The sequence below is a fragment of the Macrotis lagotis genome, chromosome X (assembly GCF_037893015.1).
Source record: "Macrotis lagotis isolate mMagLag1 chromosome X, bilby.v1.9.chrom.fasta, whole genome shotgun sequence".
Taxonomy (NCBI): Eukaryota; Metazoa; Chordata; class Mammalia; order Peramelemorphia; family Peramelidae; genus Macrotis; species Macrotis lagotis.
Genome location: NC_133666.1, coordinates 464,429,714 through 464,447,834, shown reverse-complemented (window position 1 = coordinate 464,447,834; position 18,121 = coordinate 464,429,714). Strand labels below are relative to the sequence as shown.

At 35.7% G+C, this 18,121-nt stretch overlaps 1 protein-coding gene across 5 annotated transcripts in view; it reads right to left on the bottom strand.

Annotated features, from left to right (window-relative positions):
* The window catches only part of ARHGAP28 (Rho GTPase activating protein 28), a 186,402-nt gene that overhangs the window by 64,603 nt on the left and 103,678 nt on the right, over positions 1-18,121 (bottom strand). For 4 of the 5 annotated variants that reach the window (XM_074201154.1, XM_074201159.1, XM_074201157.1 and 1 more), the window contains exon 2: positions 6,864-7,066. In XM_074201154.1, the coding sequence (XP_074057255.1) occupies positions 6,864-7,066 (203 nt within the window). Of the gene's footprint in view, positions 1-6,863; positions 7,067-16,978; positions 18,021-18,121 lie in introns of those variants that run through there. The other variant, XM_074201158.1, reaches the window with a different exon arrangement.

The following is an 18,121-nucleotide window of genomic DNA, read 5'->3' as shown; positions in this document are numbered from 1 at the left end:
AATGATGGAAGTCCCATATTACTTTTACCATGTACATTTAAACAAAATAGGGGGCGGCTAGGTGGCGCAGTGAATAGAGCACCAGCCTTGGAGTCAGGAGTACCTGGGTTCAAATCTGGACCTCAGACACTTAATAATTACCTAGCTGTGGACTTGGGCAAGCCACTTAACACCATTGCCTTGAAAAAAAATCTAAAACCAAAAAGAATTCTCAAGTTTTGGGGTGGCTAGGTGACGTAGTGGATAAAGCACCGGCCCTGGAGTCAGGAGTACCTGGGTTCAAATCCAGTCTCAGACACTTAATAATTATCTAGCTGTGTGGCCTTGGGCAAGCCACTTAACCCTATTTGCCTTACAAAAAAAAACCTAAAAAAAAATAGGATACAACAGAGATCCCACTGTCACAAAGAATTCTCTTTTTCTTTCTGCTGCATATGAACATGCTCCTAATTATTGATGATTATCAAATTCATCATAAAAATAAAGAACATTTTAAAAATGGTCTACTATTAGCACCAGCCTAGAAGCACTGGCCCTGCTTGCATAGTACTTACTTGTAGAGACTTCTAAAATTCATTTTCTTAAGTAGGTAAATATTTCACTTGAAATTTGGTTTGTGCTATCCATATTTTTTGTGAGTTTTCCAAAAATTCATACATGATTCAAAAATAAACTGCAGCTCCACCCCTGTCTAAACTATTAAAAATATCTGAATTAAGACAGTCTCAGTTGATGAGGTTTTCCTTAAGATTTGTTGCAGCAGGGACCAGCCCTAGAGTCAGGAGGACTTGAGTTCAAATACCTAGTCAGACATTTAATAATTGCCTAGCTGTGTGACTTTGGGCAAATCACTTAACCCTACTGCCTTAAATAAATAAAAAAAATTTTTTTTACAAAGATTTGATGTAGCATTTTATCTCTTGAGACAAAGTTTACACAAGTGCTTTTTGTCTTCTTCTAGTATGAGATGTTTTTACATCAAAGAAGATCCCAAGTTGTTTATCTCATTTTTAAGGTGTTGCAAAATGTGATTTTAGGTATACAACTTGATTAGAATAGGCATAGGAACTGCACCTGCATTTTCAATGGTTTAGGGCACTCCCATGTGAGGAAATTCATTCTACCAGCACAGGATGAACATTTTTCTTACAACCTATACTCTCTTTTTTTTTTTTTAGGTTTTTTCAAGGCAAATGGCGTTAAGTGGCTTGCCCAAGGCCACACAGCCAGGCAACTATTAAGTGTCTGAGGCCAAATTTGAACTCAGGTACTCCTGACTCCAGGGCTGGTGCTCTATCGACTGTGACACCTAGCCACCCCATAACTCTTAGAGTTTCCTAGAATACTGAAAGGTTAAAAGATTTGTCTAAGGTTACACAGCTAGGATGTGTAACAGACCTTCCAGTCTTGAAGGACAAATCTTTGCCCACAATGCCATTCTCCGATTTGCTTTAAAACAATACCATCTCCTATTTGCCAGCCAAATACACATGTAGTTATACATTCTCTTTGTGCCCTTCAGAAAAGGAAGCAGATAGTCAACAATCTCATTATTTTATGATCCTATTACTTTATTCTTTACATGCAATATGGATGCAATTTATGTAGCCGATTTAAACCTAATTATTCTTTAAGATGCAGTACAGGATATTTAAGACGTTCTAAAGATGGAAGATCAGTTAAACCCTGTCTTACATACAGATGGCACAGTAAAAGAGGTGAGGAGCACAAGATTTGAAGAGAAGAAATATCTGCAACTTGACAGTATGCATGTCTAATTTCTCTTGCTTATCAGAGACAACTAAATTTCAGGGGAGTAACTTTTGAATAAAACAAATGATAAAGACAATCAAGTCAAGCAAATGCTACTGAGCATCAATTTTTCTGCAGGATGTTGCTTGTCCTCTGTTAATAGCATCCTATTTAAAATAATTCATAAGCTGCAATGACTCTCAAGATTCTCCCCTCATGTCATTAGAAAGCTGTCAGATGTGGTTTTCATTTCTCTTTTGTGTTCTCCTTGAGCTAGAGGGGAAAATGAAGCAGGAAAGACTCTATGTCAGTTCACTGGAAAAGGTTGTTGAGATGATCTCTGGTAATTTGGGGTCTGTAGAAAGGGAAGGAAGATTTGGATAATAATTCCAAGGATCAAATATTTAGTACATCCTTTTGAAGACTTCAATAACAACTCAGATGCCAGTCACACTCTTTTGATTTCCACCATATACATTAGGGTTCCTAAATATTTGTTTTTATTTTTATTTAATATATATATATATATATATATATATATATATATAGAGAGAGAGAGAGAGAGAGAGAGAGAGAGAGAGAGAGAGAGAGAGAGAGAGAGAGAGAGAGATGACATGGAAGGGACTTTAAAGTCATCTAGTTCAACCCTCCCCCATTACCATCTTATTAGAAGAAAACAGACCTGAAGGTGAAAATGACAACCAATATCACATATATAGAAAATAGCAAAGGTAGGAACAGAATTCAGATCTCAAAGATATGACTCTCCCTAGTGTACCATTTTTTTCTTATATTCATCTTAGTGCCACTGAGCTGTCCCCTCCCATGCTAATGACTTCTCTTCATTGATTATCCTCAATTATCTTGTCTGTATCTTGTTTGGGCAGCTAGGTGACCCAGTAGATAGAGTGCTGGGGACAGGAAGACCTGAGTTCAAATCTAGACTTAGAAACTTATTATCTGTGTGTTCCTGAGCAAGTCACCCAACACCCCATTCTTCAGCTTCCTCATTGATAAAATAAGCTGGAGAAGGAAATGCCAAACAATTTAAGTACCTTTGCCTAAGACCCCAAAGGGGGTCATTAATCACTGAACACAACTGAACAACCAATATAGTTTATAGCGAGTTGTTTACATATTGTCTCCCCCATTAATCTGTGATCTTTGAGGGCAGGAACTGCCTTTTACTTTTCTTTGTATCAATTAGTACAAGCCTGGAACCTAAATGCTTGTTGATTGATTGACACTTTGAAAACTAAGCAAGCTTCATGGAAACTCATCAGAAATCCCCAAAACATATACTTGTGGAAAGTCAACATGCATTTTTATACACTTACTGTGTTTCAGATACAATTACATATCCTGAGGAAGTAATGAAAGGCAAAGTTAAATCAAAACAAAATAAAAAAAGAAGTGTATGATGAGGGAGGGCAGAGAAAAAAAAGGGGTAAAAAAACTTATTTTTCATATTTATTTTCCTTTGTAAATTTTCATTTCATAAATTTTCACATTTTTACAACTTGTTTTCATGCAATTTCCTTCAAAACAGTTAAGTGATTAATGAAAATATTCATTCAATCATGATCACCTTGTAATAACTCAAATATGCATTCAGTTCAATTCAACAAGTATTCATCAGTTTGAAATATACTGTACTAAATACTGGAGTTACAAAAATCAAACTATTTTCAGGGAGTTTACAATCTGAGGGGTGAGCAAATACAAAATATACTTGAAGTAAATAAATATAAAGGCAATTATATATATATAATATATAATTTTACATATATATGCAAAAATAAATTTTAAATAATAAATATTTAGGAAACCTAATATATATGGTGGGAATCAAAAGAGTTCTCATATGAGACTGGTACTTGAGTTGCTTCTTGAAGGTTTCAAGGGAATCTAAGAGATAGTTATGAGCAGAGAAGAGCAAAGGCATGTGGTAGGAAACAGATGGGCTAGAATGAAGTTCCTAAAAATGAGTAGCGATTCCATTCTATCCAAGAGACAATCAGGAACCACTGAAGCCTTTGCTTTAGGAAGATGTTCTGTAGCTATCACATATATTGAGAATTCACAGTAATCACTTTATATTTATTTAGCTGTTTATAAAGTATTTTCTTTACATCAATCTAGGAAAGCAGATATGAGGGTTGTTTATCATTAACCCATTTTACATCTGGAATAGCTGAGGTCTCAGAGACACTGTTACATGCCCAAGGTCACACAGACAGCAAATGTTAGAACCAAGCTTAAATATAGATCTTCTGACCTAATAGAAGAAATTGAAACTTAGAGAGGTGAGAGGACAATCACAGTCACACAGACACAAAGGTGAGATTTGAACCCAGGACCACACTCAAAAGCAATGAGTATGCTTTCTTTTCTTGCCTGGAAGTAAGGGATGATTCATCAAGGCTAAGTACCCCAACCCTTAATAATTCATCTCAAAAGAACAAAGGCCAGTTATGCTCATTTCCCTGTTGACAGTTTATTTTCTTTTCCTTCTAGAACCCTTGTAGTATACAATGATATTGATGAGATAGGATATGTGTCCAAACTGCCATTTTGCCCTTTTTTAGTCTTCTGAGAGCTTACATGACTATAAGAATGATAAACAGAATAGGACTAGAACCAGATTTTTAGTTTCACATCTGTGTGACCTTGGACAAAAAAAAACACTTTATCTTACCCCACCCCAACCTCTCTTTCCCTGGTCACCCCTTCAGGCTTCAGTTCCTGGAAAGATGCCTACAAATTTACTTTCCAAAATGAGGGCCAGGAATAAATGTTTTCAAATGAACTTCCCTATTATACAAGAACATGTATGGAGACAGGGGTCAGGTTGAGATGTGATGAGGTAAATAAAGCAATGAGTTCTATTGAATTCAAATTCAAGCTCTGACATTCCCTAGTTTGGAGATTACCAGTAAATGACTTAATCTCTCTGAGGTTCAGTTTCCATATCTGTAAGAATTAATATGGTCTGTATTTCACATGGCTATTGTGAGGAGAATAACTGAGATAACTGAGAAAGCCCTTTGTAAACCTTAAAGTCTCACATAAATCTTAGATGCTATTATTATTCAGGCTCTTCCCAACTATAAATTCATAGAATCTACAATAATCTTGCTAGCATACTAGTTGACTGGAAAAATGCACAAAGAATCAGTCATCAATAATCATTTATGAAGCACATTCTATGAGTTCTACCAAGTGGAATACAAAAAATAAAAAATAAATAAAAAGACAAAAGATAATCCCCATTATCCTCAAGAAGTTTATAATCTCAGAGTCAAGAAAACCTGGGTACAAGTACTGGTTCTGTCACATGTTGAACATGTGACTCTAGATAAATCATTTAAGCACGCAGGACCCCAGACTATAAATAGTAGAGCAGGTGCCAAACTACCTTAGTAGGAGGAGTTCTTTAAACCAATGAAATATTAATATAGTTTAACATATTATTCTTAATCCTAAATATTAATACTAATATTAATATTAATCCTAAATATTAATATTATCCTTAATCCTAAATATTAAATATTAAGATACACACATTTATCAGTCATCTATTATGTAAATATGATTATATAGAGAGCTTATCTATATATAAACTATGAATAGCATGTGGTAATAAATCATATTACAAAGTTTATGCATATTCCTGTACAATGTTGATATGCATGTAGACTCATATACAATATGTTTAGATGTATATCTTTGTGTATACATGTGTATACCTATACTTAAACATATATTTAGCATGTTATCTCAAGGATATAAGGAGAAAAAAGGACATAGAAACATTGGGAATGTTGAAACAATGATGCTAACAGGATTAAGATTGTCAAAAACAGACCACAGGAATGTTAAATCATTGGAGAATTTATGGATGGAGCAAGTGCAGGGCTTTGCTAATTAATGTATGTTAATTATATTATAATAAGGATTTAAGACTAGCCAAGATTGATGCTGGAGGGACTTTGCTGGGGGGAGGGGGAAGTAATGTCTAGAAGTCTCACAAAGCCTAGAGACATGGGAACTGGAGGCAAGTGTGATGGACCTTATAGATAAGAAATCCTATATTGGGAAGGAAAGAGTTGCTTTTGAGTTATAAAAGAGTAATAAATTTTCTTTCTCATAGACATGTGAACTTAATAAACTATTAAATAAATCCAGGTGTCCTCTAAGTTATTTACTCGAACTTCAGAAGCCCAAGATAGAAGCAGAAGGGAGGTGGGGGATGGGATCACGGAGGGGAAAAAATACTCTCATCCTACTCTAGCACGTTGCCTCTTGTCACAAACCTGTTCACACCGGCTCAACAAGCACTTTACCACTTGCTGCTAATTATACTGGCCAGCACCTTCCCTTCTCCTCAGACATTTTTCTTTTCTCTTGCTTCTTCCAGGCCACTGGACACACAGGAAAGTGACATTTGGAGAACTCAGCATCTAATAATACACTCATCACCACGGACCCCAGATGCTGCTATCTCTCCATCAGGATCAGCACTAGAACTGAGGGCTATCTGACCTGCTCTCCTCAAGCATCAAGGCAAACCTGACTCAGAATGTCTTTGAAAGTTGTCTCTAGGATGCCCTACTTCCCTTATACTCACCCCATTGTATTGTACAACTTCAATAACTGCTCCAAAGGTTGTGTGTTCTGTTACACTCACTCTCTGAGGGCTCTCCAACCTATCTCCATCAAGCTTTTATAGACTAGGGGTTCATTCTGGTCAGTTGTAAGAGCTACTTCATAGATGTTAGCCTTTTTTCCATGATCTAACCTAAGAAAAGTAGCTCATCCCATGTCAATGCAAATTAATGGATCTGACTTCCTTCCCTAAATATTCTCATACCAGGTGGTATAGTATCAGCTGATGCTCTGTGGGAGGGAAGAAATGTGACCTTCATCCAGTTCAAGTTATCCTGAAGTTGGCAAGAACTTACATGAACCTGAGGTTGTTAATATGGGAAAATCTGTTGGCTCACTACATTTATTCCAGTCTCTGTTTGGGAGGAACAAAGGAATGGGGAAGGTAATAAAAAATATTCACAGAAATCATAGCTTAGAAAACAAAATAGGATGTTACTCACCATCAGCAGGCTTGACCTCAGTGACTGTCTGTTCTTCCTGTCCACCCTCACTGTTTTCTTTAATACTTTCAACTTCACACCAGAAATCCTCCATCGAAGTACTATCTACGGAGGCTTGGGAATTGGATCGGCTAAACGTGGGAGGGTGGAGGGACTCATTGGAGAGCATTCTGTTAATTCTTCTGCAGCGGGGGATAGATTTTCTGAGAGAAAGGAAAGAAATTCAATGAAAAATAAGACTAAAGCATTTTGGAAAATCACAAAATTAATATAAACCTGAAAATAACCAGTGTTTTAGGGTACTGTGTTTTAAATAGCAATGGAATTGGAATATTAATGTGACCATTTCCATTATTTATTTATAAAGGGTTCTACAATTGAATGTACATATGTATGGCTTCAATTTCATTGGGTGGTCTCTACATAATACTGAAGCTGGACATCACTGAAGTATTGATCTTTGGGGTACCCTGAGCCTACAAGGGCAAGCTCTATCATGCTCATAAATATGGCATATGGCATTATTTCTAAAAAGAAACTGAATCTACTTGAAACACAAAAGTTCTAGGTTGACTCATGGACCTAACCTAGTATGGAAAATCAAATGTTCAGACCTTAAAAATAAAAGACATTGACATGTAAGTTTTAGATTGTTCACATACTTCTCCTTCCCTCTTGTCTTCACCTAAGACTTGTTTCCTTCTCCTCTGGAACCTGATTTCTAAATTAATCCATACCTCTCTCAAGTATCTTCAATCTCTTTCCTTCTACCAATTCCTTCTCCTCTGCATCCCAGTTTGAGAAAAGCCTTCCTTTGACACTTTTACCCCCTTCAATCACTCACTGTTCTACCTCCCTCTGACTATTAAATGTTTTGAAAAACTTATGTCAGTCATTCCACAAGCAAATATACGATGTTTAGATAGATAGATAGATAGATAGATAGATAGATAGATAGATGATGGATATACATTATACACTTAAAGCACATACATAAATACACACATATATAAATAATATATATGCTATTTATAAACCTAAATATAATAAATTGTATTTTAAATAAACAAGATTATATATATATATATATATATATATATATATATATATATATATGACTAACAGGAAATAATTAACAGAGAGAAGACACTAGAATTAAGAAGGATTGTAAGAATGTTTATCTATCCTAAGAACTCCTACTTATTCTAAATTATTCTACTTAATACCCATTCTCTTCTTAACCCCATGAAATTGGGTATATATCTCCACCAGAATTAAATTCAAGGTTCTATTCATGGTCTTTTCTTTGCCTTTGTTTATCAACTTCAATAGCTTTTCTATTCAAAGGACCCTCAAAACTCCATAAATCTAGCCCTGACCTCTCTCAAGGTCAAGAGTTCCACAGACATATCTCACATTGCCTATAGGACATCTACCTATTCTATCAGGCCTCAAACTCAACACATCCAAAACTTTTTCTCTAATCATACTCTTCCATCTGACCTCCCTATTTCTGTCTGTGGCATTACCTTTCATGTGGTCTCCCATGGTTTTGTAGACTTGTGATTATCTTTGTCTCTGTCTCTGTCTCTGTCTCTGTCTCTCTCTCTCTCTCTCTCTCTCTCTCTCTCTCTCCATTCTATATTCACCAAAACCATGTTTTGGTAAGGCCACTTCTACAACATCCATTGTCAGACCCTCCTCTGGGATTCTATGCCAGTCACAGTCTCCTAACTGGACTGGTCTTTCCACAGTTTCCTAACTGATCTTTGAGCTCTCCAACCTGATCATACAGCTGCCAGCCAGAATTAACTTTTTATTGTGGTTTTTAATGCGAAGATCTGGTCATATCTCTCTTCTGTTTGAGAATCAGTCACTTTTTTGTAGTCTCCAATATAAAGTTAATATTAAGTCTGACATTCAAGGACTTTCATCTAGAACAAGGAATTTCATCTTTCAGTCTAGGGCAAACTTCTTTCATGCAGACTAGATAAACTTAATTATTCATGTTTTTACTCTAGGCTCTAGATAAACATGAATTCATTTAATCTGTTTCTTGATCTATAAAATGAACTGGCCTCAGGGACTAATGAAGTCCCATTTAGATCTAAATCTATGATTCAATAAACCTATTCATACTTCAACTGATTATTCTAATTCCTAAATCAAATTATAGGAGTGGCTAGACAGCAGAGTAGATAAGAGTGCCAGACCTGAAGTCAAGAAGGCTCATCTTACTGAGTTCAAATTTGTCCTCAGACACTTACTGCTATGGGATCTGGGCAACACTTCACTTTGTTTACTTCTGATTTCTCATCTCTAAAATGACCTGAAAAGGAAATGACAAACTACGCCAGTATCTCTTTTTTTGGGAATGGGGGTTAAGTGACTTTGAACTCAGGTCCTGTGCTACTTAGCTACCCCAAACTCCACTATCTTTGCTAAGAAAACCCTAAATGGGGTTACAAAGAGTCAGACAAAACTGAAATGACTGAACAACAACCCAAGTCAAATTATAATGTGGTTCTCAGCTGCTCTGAGAAGCAATGTGAACTATCAATCAATCAATCAATATTTATTAAGTTCTTCCTATATCTAGGCACTATGCAAAGTACTAGGAGTTGTAAAAAGACAAAAGACAGCCCCTGCCCTCAATCTATTGGGGGGGGGTGGACATGCTAACAAACATAGACTAAGCAAGTTATATATAGGATAAATAGTAAATAATTAAAAGGCAGAAAGTAATGGAATTAAGTAGTGTTAGTGAACAATTCCTTTTAGGAGAGAACTAGCCTCAAAACCAGGATTTTATTCCTGGCTTAATTAAGAGAAAATGCTCATAAGTTTTGGCAAAGGGAATTTCTTCACCAGGGAGTTCCCCATACTAACTCTTTCAGTAGTGGAAAAAAAAATTGTTTTCCTTTTTTTGCCACAGTGCTGAATATTTTTTCCCAAATTTGGGCCAAAATACTAATTTCACAGGGGATCAATAATAGATGCAGTTTATGTTAGTTTCTTCTTAACTAACCTACAAATGAAACTAAAACAACTAAATAATAAATAAAACTTGCAGAAAACATATTTTTTAAAATAACATGCTCCTGCACTGAAAGAGCTAATTAAATCATACTACTAGTTCCCATCCCAAACAATTTCAGTGTAGCTAGATTAAGGGAGAATGGTGAAAACTATGTTGAAACATGTAACTTGGAGGATCAAAGGTGTGTTTGGGGCTAATTGCCTGTAGACTTCTCAAGCTAACTGCCTTTTTTAGGAATATTTTATTTAAGAAAGGTATACATTGGATGATACGTCATGTAAAATACTTAGCCTAGGTCTTAGGCTCATAATACTCCCTAGTTCTTGGAACTAGATTAAAATGCAATTGGAAAAAATACAACAAAATAAATATACAATAAAACATGTGTAGTGTCAGTTTTCAGTCAAGCTTGATTCTTTGTAACCCCATTTGGGGTTTTCTTGGCAGATATCCTGGAACAGTTTGTCATTTTCTCCTCCAGCTCATGTTACAGATTGAGAAAACTGAGGCTAATAGGACTAAGTGACTTGAAAAAAGGTCATACAGCTAATAAGTATCAGAGGCTAGATTTGAATTCTGGAAGATGAAATCTTTCTAATACCAGGTTTGATACTCTATCCATTTGCTGCCCCAATCTAATAAAACATATGTGTGTGTATACACATATACATACATACACACAAAACAGGTACTTATACAAATGAATATATATTTACATATAACTATACATTTTAAATTATATTATATATAATATGTAAGTTTATGTATTTTGTATATAAATATAAAATGCCTTATTTATATAGGTATGCTAATTAGTATTTTATTTTTTCCAATTATACATAAAGCCACATTTTAGCATTTAATTCTTAAAAATTTTCTACCTCCCTCAGCTCTTCCCCCCCCAAGATGAAAAGCAATGTGATATAGGGATAACATATTTTAGAGCTAAATTATTATTGAAACAAGAGGGATCCTTATTATGAATTAGTAGTTCCTTTTTCTATTTGAGTTTGACATTACAGCCTTTGACATTATCTAGCAAAGCTAATATTTGAACTCCCTTTCAGTCCATGTGATACTAAAATGCCTCAGATTCTGGCTATGAACAATGTCAAACATATTTTTAACTGATGTTGACTATATCATAACATAACGACAACCAGTTCTAAAGGCAGCAATAATTTGAGAATGAGTTGTCTGCCTGCTGTCACATCATCAGCTGGTGGGGTCAAAGGTCAAAGTAAACATGAAATCAGAAAAATAGGTAAAGATGAGAAGGTAATGTGAAAATTTGCTGCAGCTCCCATCCAGTTCATTTAAAGAACCTGTCAACTCCTTAAAAAAAAAAGAGGGAAATTGATACAAGTGAATGACACTGACTCTTACTGCTATTTCCTAGAATTTAATCAATTCAAAATAGATGACCTGCCATAAGGGGGAGGAAGAAAAAAATCTCAGAAGTTTCCTTTGCCAATAAAAATAATCTCACTACACAGCAGGGTGATGCTTGTTCAAAGCTACAAAACATAACTAAATCATTCTTTTCAAGTTCAAGGACTCCTTGATGACCAGATTCAATGGCCTTTCTCTGTCCTCATTTTACTTGACTTTGCTATATATTACACTGTTAATCCCTCATTTTGGATATTTTCCCTTTTGATGGCTTCTCCTTCCTGATATTCTGTGTAGATTTTTGAACCATTACTTTTTTGTCTTTATTCTTTCTTCTATAGCTGAATTGCTCCAGGCTCTATCGTCAGTTTTCTTCTCTCTTTTTCCACTATCACTTTTGGAGATCTCTCTGCTACCATAGTTTAAACTAAGAGCAAATAATTCCCAAATCTATATTCCCACTTCAATCTTCACCTGGATTTTCAATCACTTGTTAGATATCTCTACCAAGATGCCAACTCTGTGAGTTTAAATTGATCTCATCTCACTCCACCAAATATCTCCAATATCACATTTGTATTGATGGTACCACCAATTTCTAAATTTCTCAAGTTCAAAATTCCAGTCTTCTTTTGACTTTTCTTTCTCCCTCACTAACCATAGTCAATCAGTTACCAAGTTCTGCCATTTCTAATTCATATTGACTCTTGTATTCTATTCATTCATATCACTGACACCAAGTTATTGCAATAGCATCATACCTCTACCATTAAGACAGCTAAGTTTTGTAGTGGATAGAGCACCAGTCCTGGAGTTCAAATCTGACCAGACACTTATTAGCTGTATGACCCTGGGTAAGTCATTTAATCCTGACTGTCATTCAGGGCCATCTCCAGTCATCCTGATCCAAATCTGGTCACTAGACCCAATAACTCTGAAGGAAAAAAATGAGGTTGATAACTTAAGAATAGTTCCCCTTACTCAAATACAAATCACTTGCCAAGTCATGGTATCACCTCCCTAATGTCATGATCTTCCCTCAAGAATGAAGGACAAACAACCTCAATCAATCAATCACCACTGTCCAATTCAAAATGAAGGAGGTGGGAAAAACTACTAGACAATTAACTAACTTAGTCATATGCATTAATATACTCAACTATGTTGAAACTTGCCAAAAGTAAGGAGTTATCATTTTAAACATGCCATGATTAAGGCAGACATATTGAGTTGGTGGTACTATATTTCAGTCAAATAAGATATAATGGAATTAGGCATCATTATTAAGAAGTAATGATCAGGGGGCAGCTAGGTGGCGCAGTGGATAAAGCACCAGTCCTGGAGTCAGGAGTACCTGGGTTCAAATCCCGTCGCAAACACTTAATAATTACCTAGCTGTGTGTCCTTGGGCAAGCCACTTAACCCCATTTGCCTTGCAAAAAAAAAAAAAACTAAAGAAAAAAAAGAAGTAATGATCAATGGTTATCCTTTATATTTGATTCCTAACAAGATGTGGTTGGATTTGTACTTGATAAAGAGCTGTCTGTTAGTGTTTTAGAATTTATTAAGTGTATACTGATGTGCCAATCACTGGGTATACCAAAAAAAAAAAGACAAAACCTGCCTTCAAGGAGCTTATATTCTATAGGAGAGACAATATGCAAACAACAAGATAAAATTAAGGAAAATGGAAGGTAATATCAAAGGAAAGACACTAGCACTGGGTTTGGGAAATGGGAAGCAAATTAGAAAATGCCTCTTTCAAAAGGCGGAATTTGATCTGAGAATTAAAGGAAGTCAGGGAAAATGAGATGGAGATGGAGATGAGGAGGGAGAGAATTTCTAGGATGGTAGAAAAACCAGTGTAAAGGCAAAAAGTAAAGAGATGACATGCTCTATCTTCAGTCATCCTGATCCATATCTGGCCACTAGACTCAGATGACTATGGAGAACAGCATCCCCTCACTAAAATACATATCATTTGTTTATCATGATATCTCCTCCCTGATGCCATGGTATTCTTCCAGAATGAAGGACAAACTATAACAACTAATTTTAAATTTCCAAGTCCTTCCATAATGAGTAGCTTATACATGGTTACTCTTAAAGACATTAATTGATGCTTATCAATTCTCTCAATTATTTAGCATCCTACTAATGAGGAATCTCTATTGAAATATCTGCATATCCATAATTCAATGAAAATTCACATCCATAATGTGAATCTTTAAGGCATGAAAAAAAATCCAAAAATACCAGCTGACAATTTAACCAAAGATTAAATTATGTTGAATAGATATCCAATATTAAGTGTATTTTAAAATTATTATTTTAATTCATCAATAATACATATATATGTTATAATTATCTTCTTCAATAATTTATGGGACTATATTTCATTTGAGGGGAACACTCCCTCAGTAACCTAGTGGATGGTCTCTGAGAGTAGTTATGGTCAAAAGAATTCAGTCAACATATAAACAAGCAGAGGCACACAATAGAAAGAGTATTAGATTTGGAGTCAGAAGAACTGGATCTGAATTTAGACTATCATCTAGGACATATGAATTTGAGCCATCACTTAAATTATCTGAGATGAATTTCCACATCTGTAAAATGAAGGGTTTGAAAAAGCAACCTGTAGGAACATTCTACCTCCAAAATTATGACCCTATCATCCAACCATATGATGAATGAGTTTCCTAGAACCTATTAAGACTGATCCTTGGCAAACAACATGCAGATCATTCTCTAGTTTGTCCTTGGAACCTTTCTGGATTGGAAGCATTGCCAAAGTTGATGCTCTGTTAGATTAATTATCTGCTGAATAGATGACTTGACTAACCAGAACACTCCATTCTTCAACCATCCTAGATTAAAGAGAGGATACTTTACACAATATTTTCCCTTCCATCCTTCATCCCTGTTTTCCTTGGAAAAATACTCAAGAATCTGGTGTCAATATAACTGCTTTTAACATCATCCATCATACTTACTTTCTAGATCTAAGGTTAAGGTGATGGCTTAGCTAATAGCTGGGAGTTCTCACTCAGTGGGTGGTCTGAGGGTCTTTGGGCCAATATTTGGACTCCAAGGTAGAGTACAGTAACAAAGATAATGAATAAAAGCTAGCAGTGGGCATTTTACTACTTCATAAAATACAGCTCACAAAAAGTTGTGTTTCAGTTTCATTTAGAGATGAAAATATACATGGATTATTGCCAGAATTATCCATTTGCCATAACATGGATGATTAGAAGAACATACTGAATTCCTGCATAAAAGAAAACAAGGAATGGGAGGATAAGGAAAAAGGTATGTTCCCAGAAAGTTTCCAACAACACAAGGAGAAAAAGGTCTTTTCTTCCTCATTAGAATATACTTTTGTTCATATTTTTCTCTGATATTATGCATATTTCTGTCTTTCAGACATTTATAGTGACTTTTATTTTTATTCAATTTTTCAAAATCAAAGAATTTCAGTAAGACAGGAAATTCAAAACAGCATGATTAGAGCTAATCACAGTGCTGCTTTTAGCTCCACAAGATGAGCCCTTTTTGACTTTTATTTTACCATATTCTGGATGGCTGAGACTTCTAAGACATCATTACAGATTCCAAGGAGAAACTGTTTTCTTTATTCTTTTCAAATCTTTATATCTTTCCATGTGTAATCCCCAGAGAACTACCAAGGAGTTTATACCTTACTAATCTTTGAATATCTAAATCTAGTGAAATTTGTATCTCCTCCCCCAGATGTATGCAGGGAACTGATCTGATGGCTCTTCAAAAAGATCACAAACTCTGGAGCAGGCAAGAGATTAACTTTTGAATAACAGAACCCTTTGACAGTTTAGAGAATCCTATGGATCCCTTCTCATATTAATGTTTTTGAGTGCATTAAAATATAGTGGAAACCAATTATAATGAAATATATATATATATATATATATATATATATATATTAAAAAGATCTTTTAAAATGAGTTGTTGCTGCTTTTAAAGTTCCCGGATCCCAAATTCAGAACCCAGACTTTAAAAGACATTTAATTAACAGGAATAGCCTTGTTTGCTATGCAATGGCTTGCTATACTATGGTTTTACAAGGGATGTATTTCTATCATGTTCAAACTATTTGGCAAAGAAGTAGAAATGATACACTATTCCCAGGAATGCAGTAATTTTAACAGGAGTCATTTGCTAAAGGATTCTGTTTATGGTATAAGCTAATTGAGACACTGGGATATTCAGGTCTTGTTTGTGTAATTAGAATTAGAATGTCCTATTCTCATAGAGAACTATCTGCTTACACAACAGAGATTTTTCCAGGTACTTCAAAGAAAAACAGCTTTATTAGAGACCTAAAAATCAACATATAGAGCACTGCCCTTCAACACAGACTAATCAACATTCAACTTCAACTGAGAAATGGCCTGTAGTGAAGTCACCTGGAAAAGGACACAAGCTCCTTATAAATAACAGAACCATTTAATTCCTTGAAATAGCAATATGAGAATGACTTTTTTTCCCAAGTCACATCCAAATATTTTCTGCTGGGTGGGGAACTGACCATGACCTTTCCCTCCTCAAACATCATATAATTATGATCCCTAGTCTTCCCATCTGCTTAGCGAGCCCTAATCTACAGCCTTAGTCCTCACCAAATATGGAGAAAACAGAGATTTCATTGCCTATTTGTTTCTTTATTGTGAAACACTAGTAGGCAGAAACTAAACAAAAAATAGAATGTGATTATGAAGCACAGAAACTTTTGTCATTAAAAAAACAACTGCCTAGCATTTACCATTATACTGAGACTTAATTATCATGTAGTCACTGAAAGCAGAGGGCATTTTCAACACGTCAGATGGAAGCACTTTTATGGGCAGAGAGCACACTATTATTGGCTAAACACAGGTTCTGTTGGGTTTTGTGAGGTTCCTATGGTGGTGAATGTTAAAGAGAGATTTGCTCTTGGCTGGGAAATAGCCACATTGCTTGTGGCCTCTTTGGAATAGGTTTTCTTATATAGATGGTTGTACTTTTAGCATCCTACTTGGTATACTTTCTGATATATTGCTATCCCCTTATTGTTGGACTCTTCCTGGTTAATTCTAAGCTGGTTGAAGATTTTTTTTTTCATTCAGGTAGTGTATTTTGACCTGAAAAAGGGAGACAGCCTGGTGTGTTGAAATCAACCCCCTCCCTGAGAGTGAAAGAATGAGGATTTAAATCTCACCAGAGGGGGTTCAAATCTCACCTTCTCCACAAAGGATGAGGGTTCCAATAAAACTCTGATTCTTAATATCATGTAAGTGACCTTGAACAACTCACAGGATCTTTCGAAGCCTCCAATCTCTCATCTGTAAAATGAAGGCGTTGGCTCAGGAGGACACTAAGTTCCCTTCCAACTTTTAATAGGTGGACTCAGGAAAGTATACCGAGAATACAGCCAGCTGCCTCCCTACTGAAAATACTTAGAGACCCAACAAAAAAGCAGTCCAAGTCTGGAGGGGTGGAGTCAACCTGAATCTCTCAGCAAACACTTTACATTTCTTCTTGAAAAAACACTCATATGGACATGAAGGGGATCTTGGAGAGATCTACTGCCTATAGTAATATACTGCCTATATTGAACCTTAGAAAATTTTGTTACCCAAGAAACACTCTTCCAGGGACTCACCTTCACAGTTGTTTGATTAGAACTTAGAAGAATCCTGATGTTTTGGGGTTTGTTTGTTTTTCCCTTTTTGGCTTCTTAATCATCTTCACATTCTAAAATGTTTACAAGTAAATTTGATTTAGCTAGTTTGCAGGAAAACATTTGAAATGATCTGATAATAAAAAAGAATGAGTTGTTTCAGAATAATGCCACTGAGAACTTGCTTTGGCTCCTTTTTTTCCCCCTTTCTCCATCCTCAAAAAAAAAATCAATAAAAGCATTTAGTATGCTTACTACAGAGAGGGAAAAAACCTGCTCTGGAATCAAAGAATAAAGAATAAAACTCCATCTTTGAATCTTGGGCAAGTCACTTTAACTTCATTATTCCTCAGTTTTCTCATCTGTAAAATGAAGGGAATGGGCTAGATGGCCTGGAGATGGGGAACTACTCTGTGCTAGATGCTTTCCAATCTATTTCTCCCCAGCTCCTTGACTCTCCCCTGTAATCCTGGCTGGCTTCCCTGTCCTATTCTTATTCCTCTGGATCTCACCCTCCTGGGGAGGAGAGGAGAGAGAGAGAGAGAGAGAGAGAGAGAGAGAGAGAGAGAGAGAGAGAGAGAGAGAGAGAGAGAGAGAGAGAAAGTCAATTGATTGAAAAATTCTGCCAAAAGTTAAATATGTCTGCTCCAAACCTCCTGTCTGGCACTAAAGGCTTCAGAAAAATGTGCTGGTAGAGAAAAGTGATACTAAAACATTACACATATTCTGTCTGCAGTTACTTGGCATGATATATTTTTTCTTACAATTAAGATTTTTTTCTTCCCCTCCCACTTTCCCATTATTAATTGGGGAAAAAGAAAATTCAAAGCTTTTTTAAAAATATGAACAGTCAAACAAAATAAATTCCCACACTGCCCATCTTCATATTTCACATTCTGCACCTAGAATCCCACAAGATGAGGGGAACAGCAGCAGAGTGTGAAACAGTCCATGAGCATCCCTCCTTTCCTTTACGCCCGTCTTTGTTTCTTTTCTTTTTTTCCTTTTCTTTCATTTCCTCCTTTCCTTTCTTCCTCCCTCCCTCCCTTCTTCCCTTCCTTCCTTTCAGTTATCCAAAATCACACAAGTTTTAAAGAGCAAAACTGTGTCCCATGACCCAGTCTT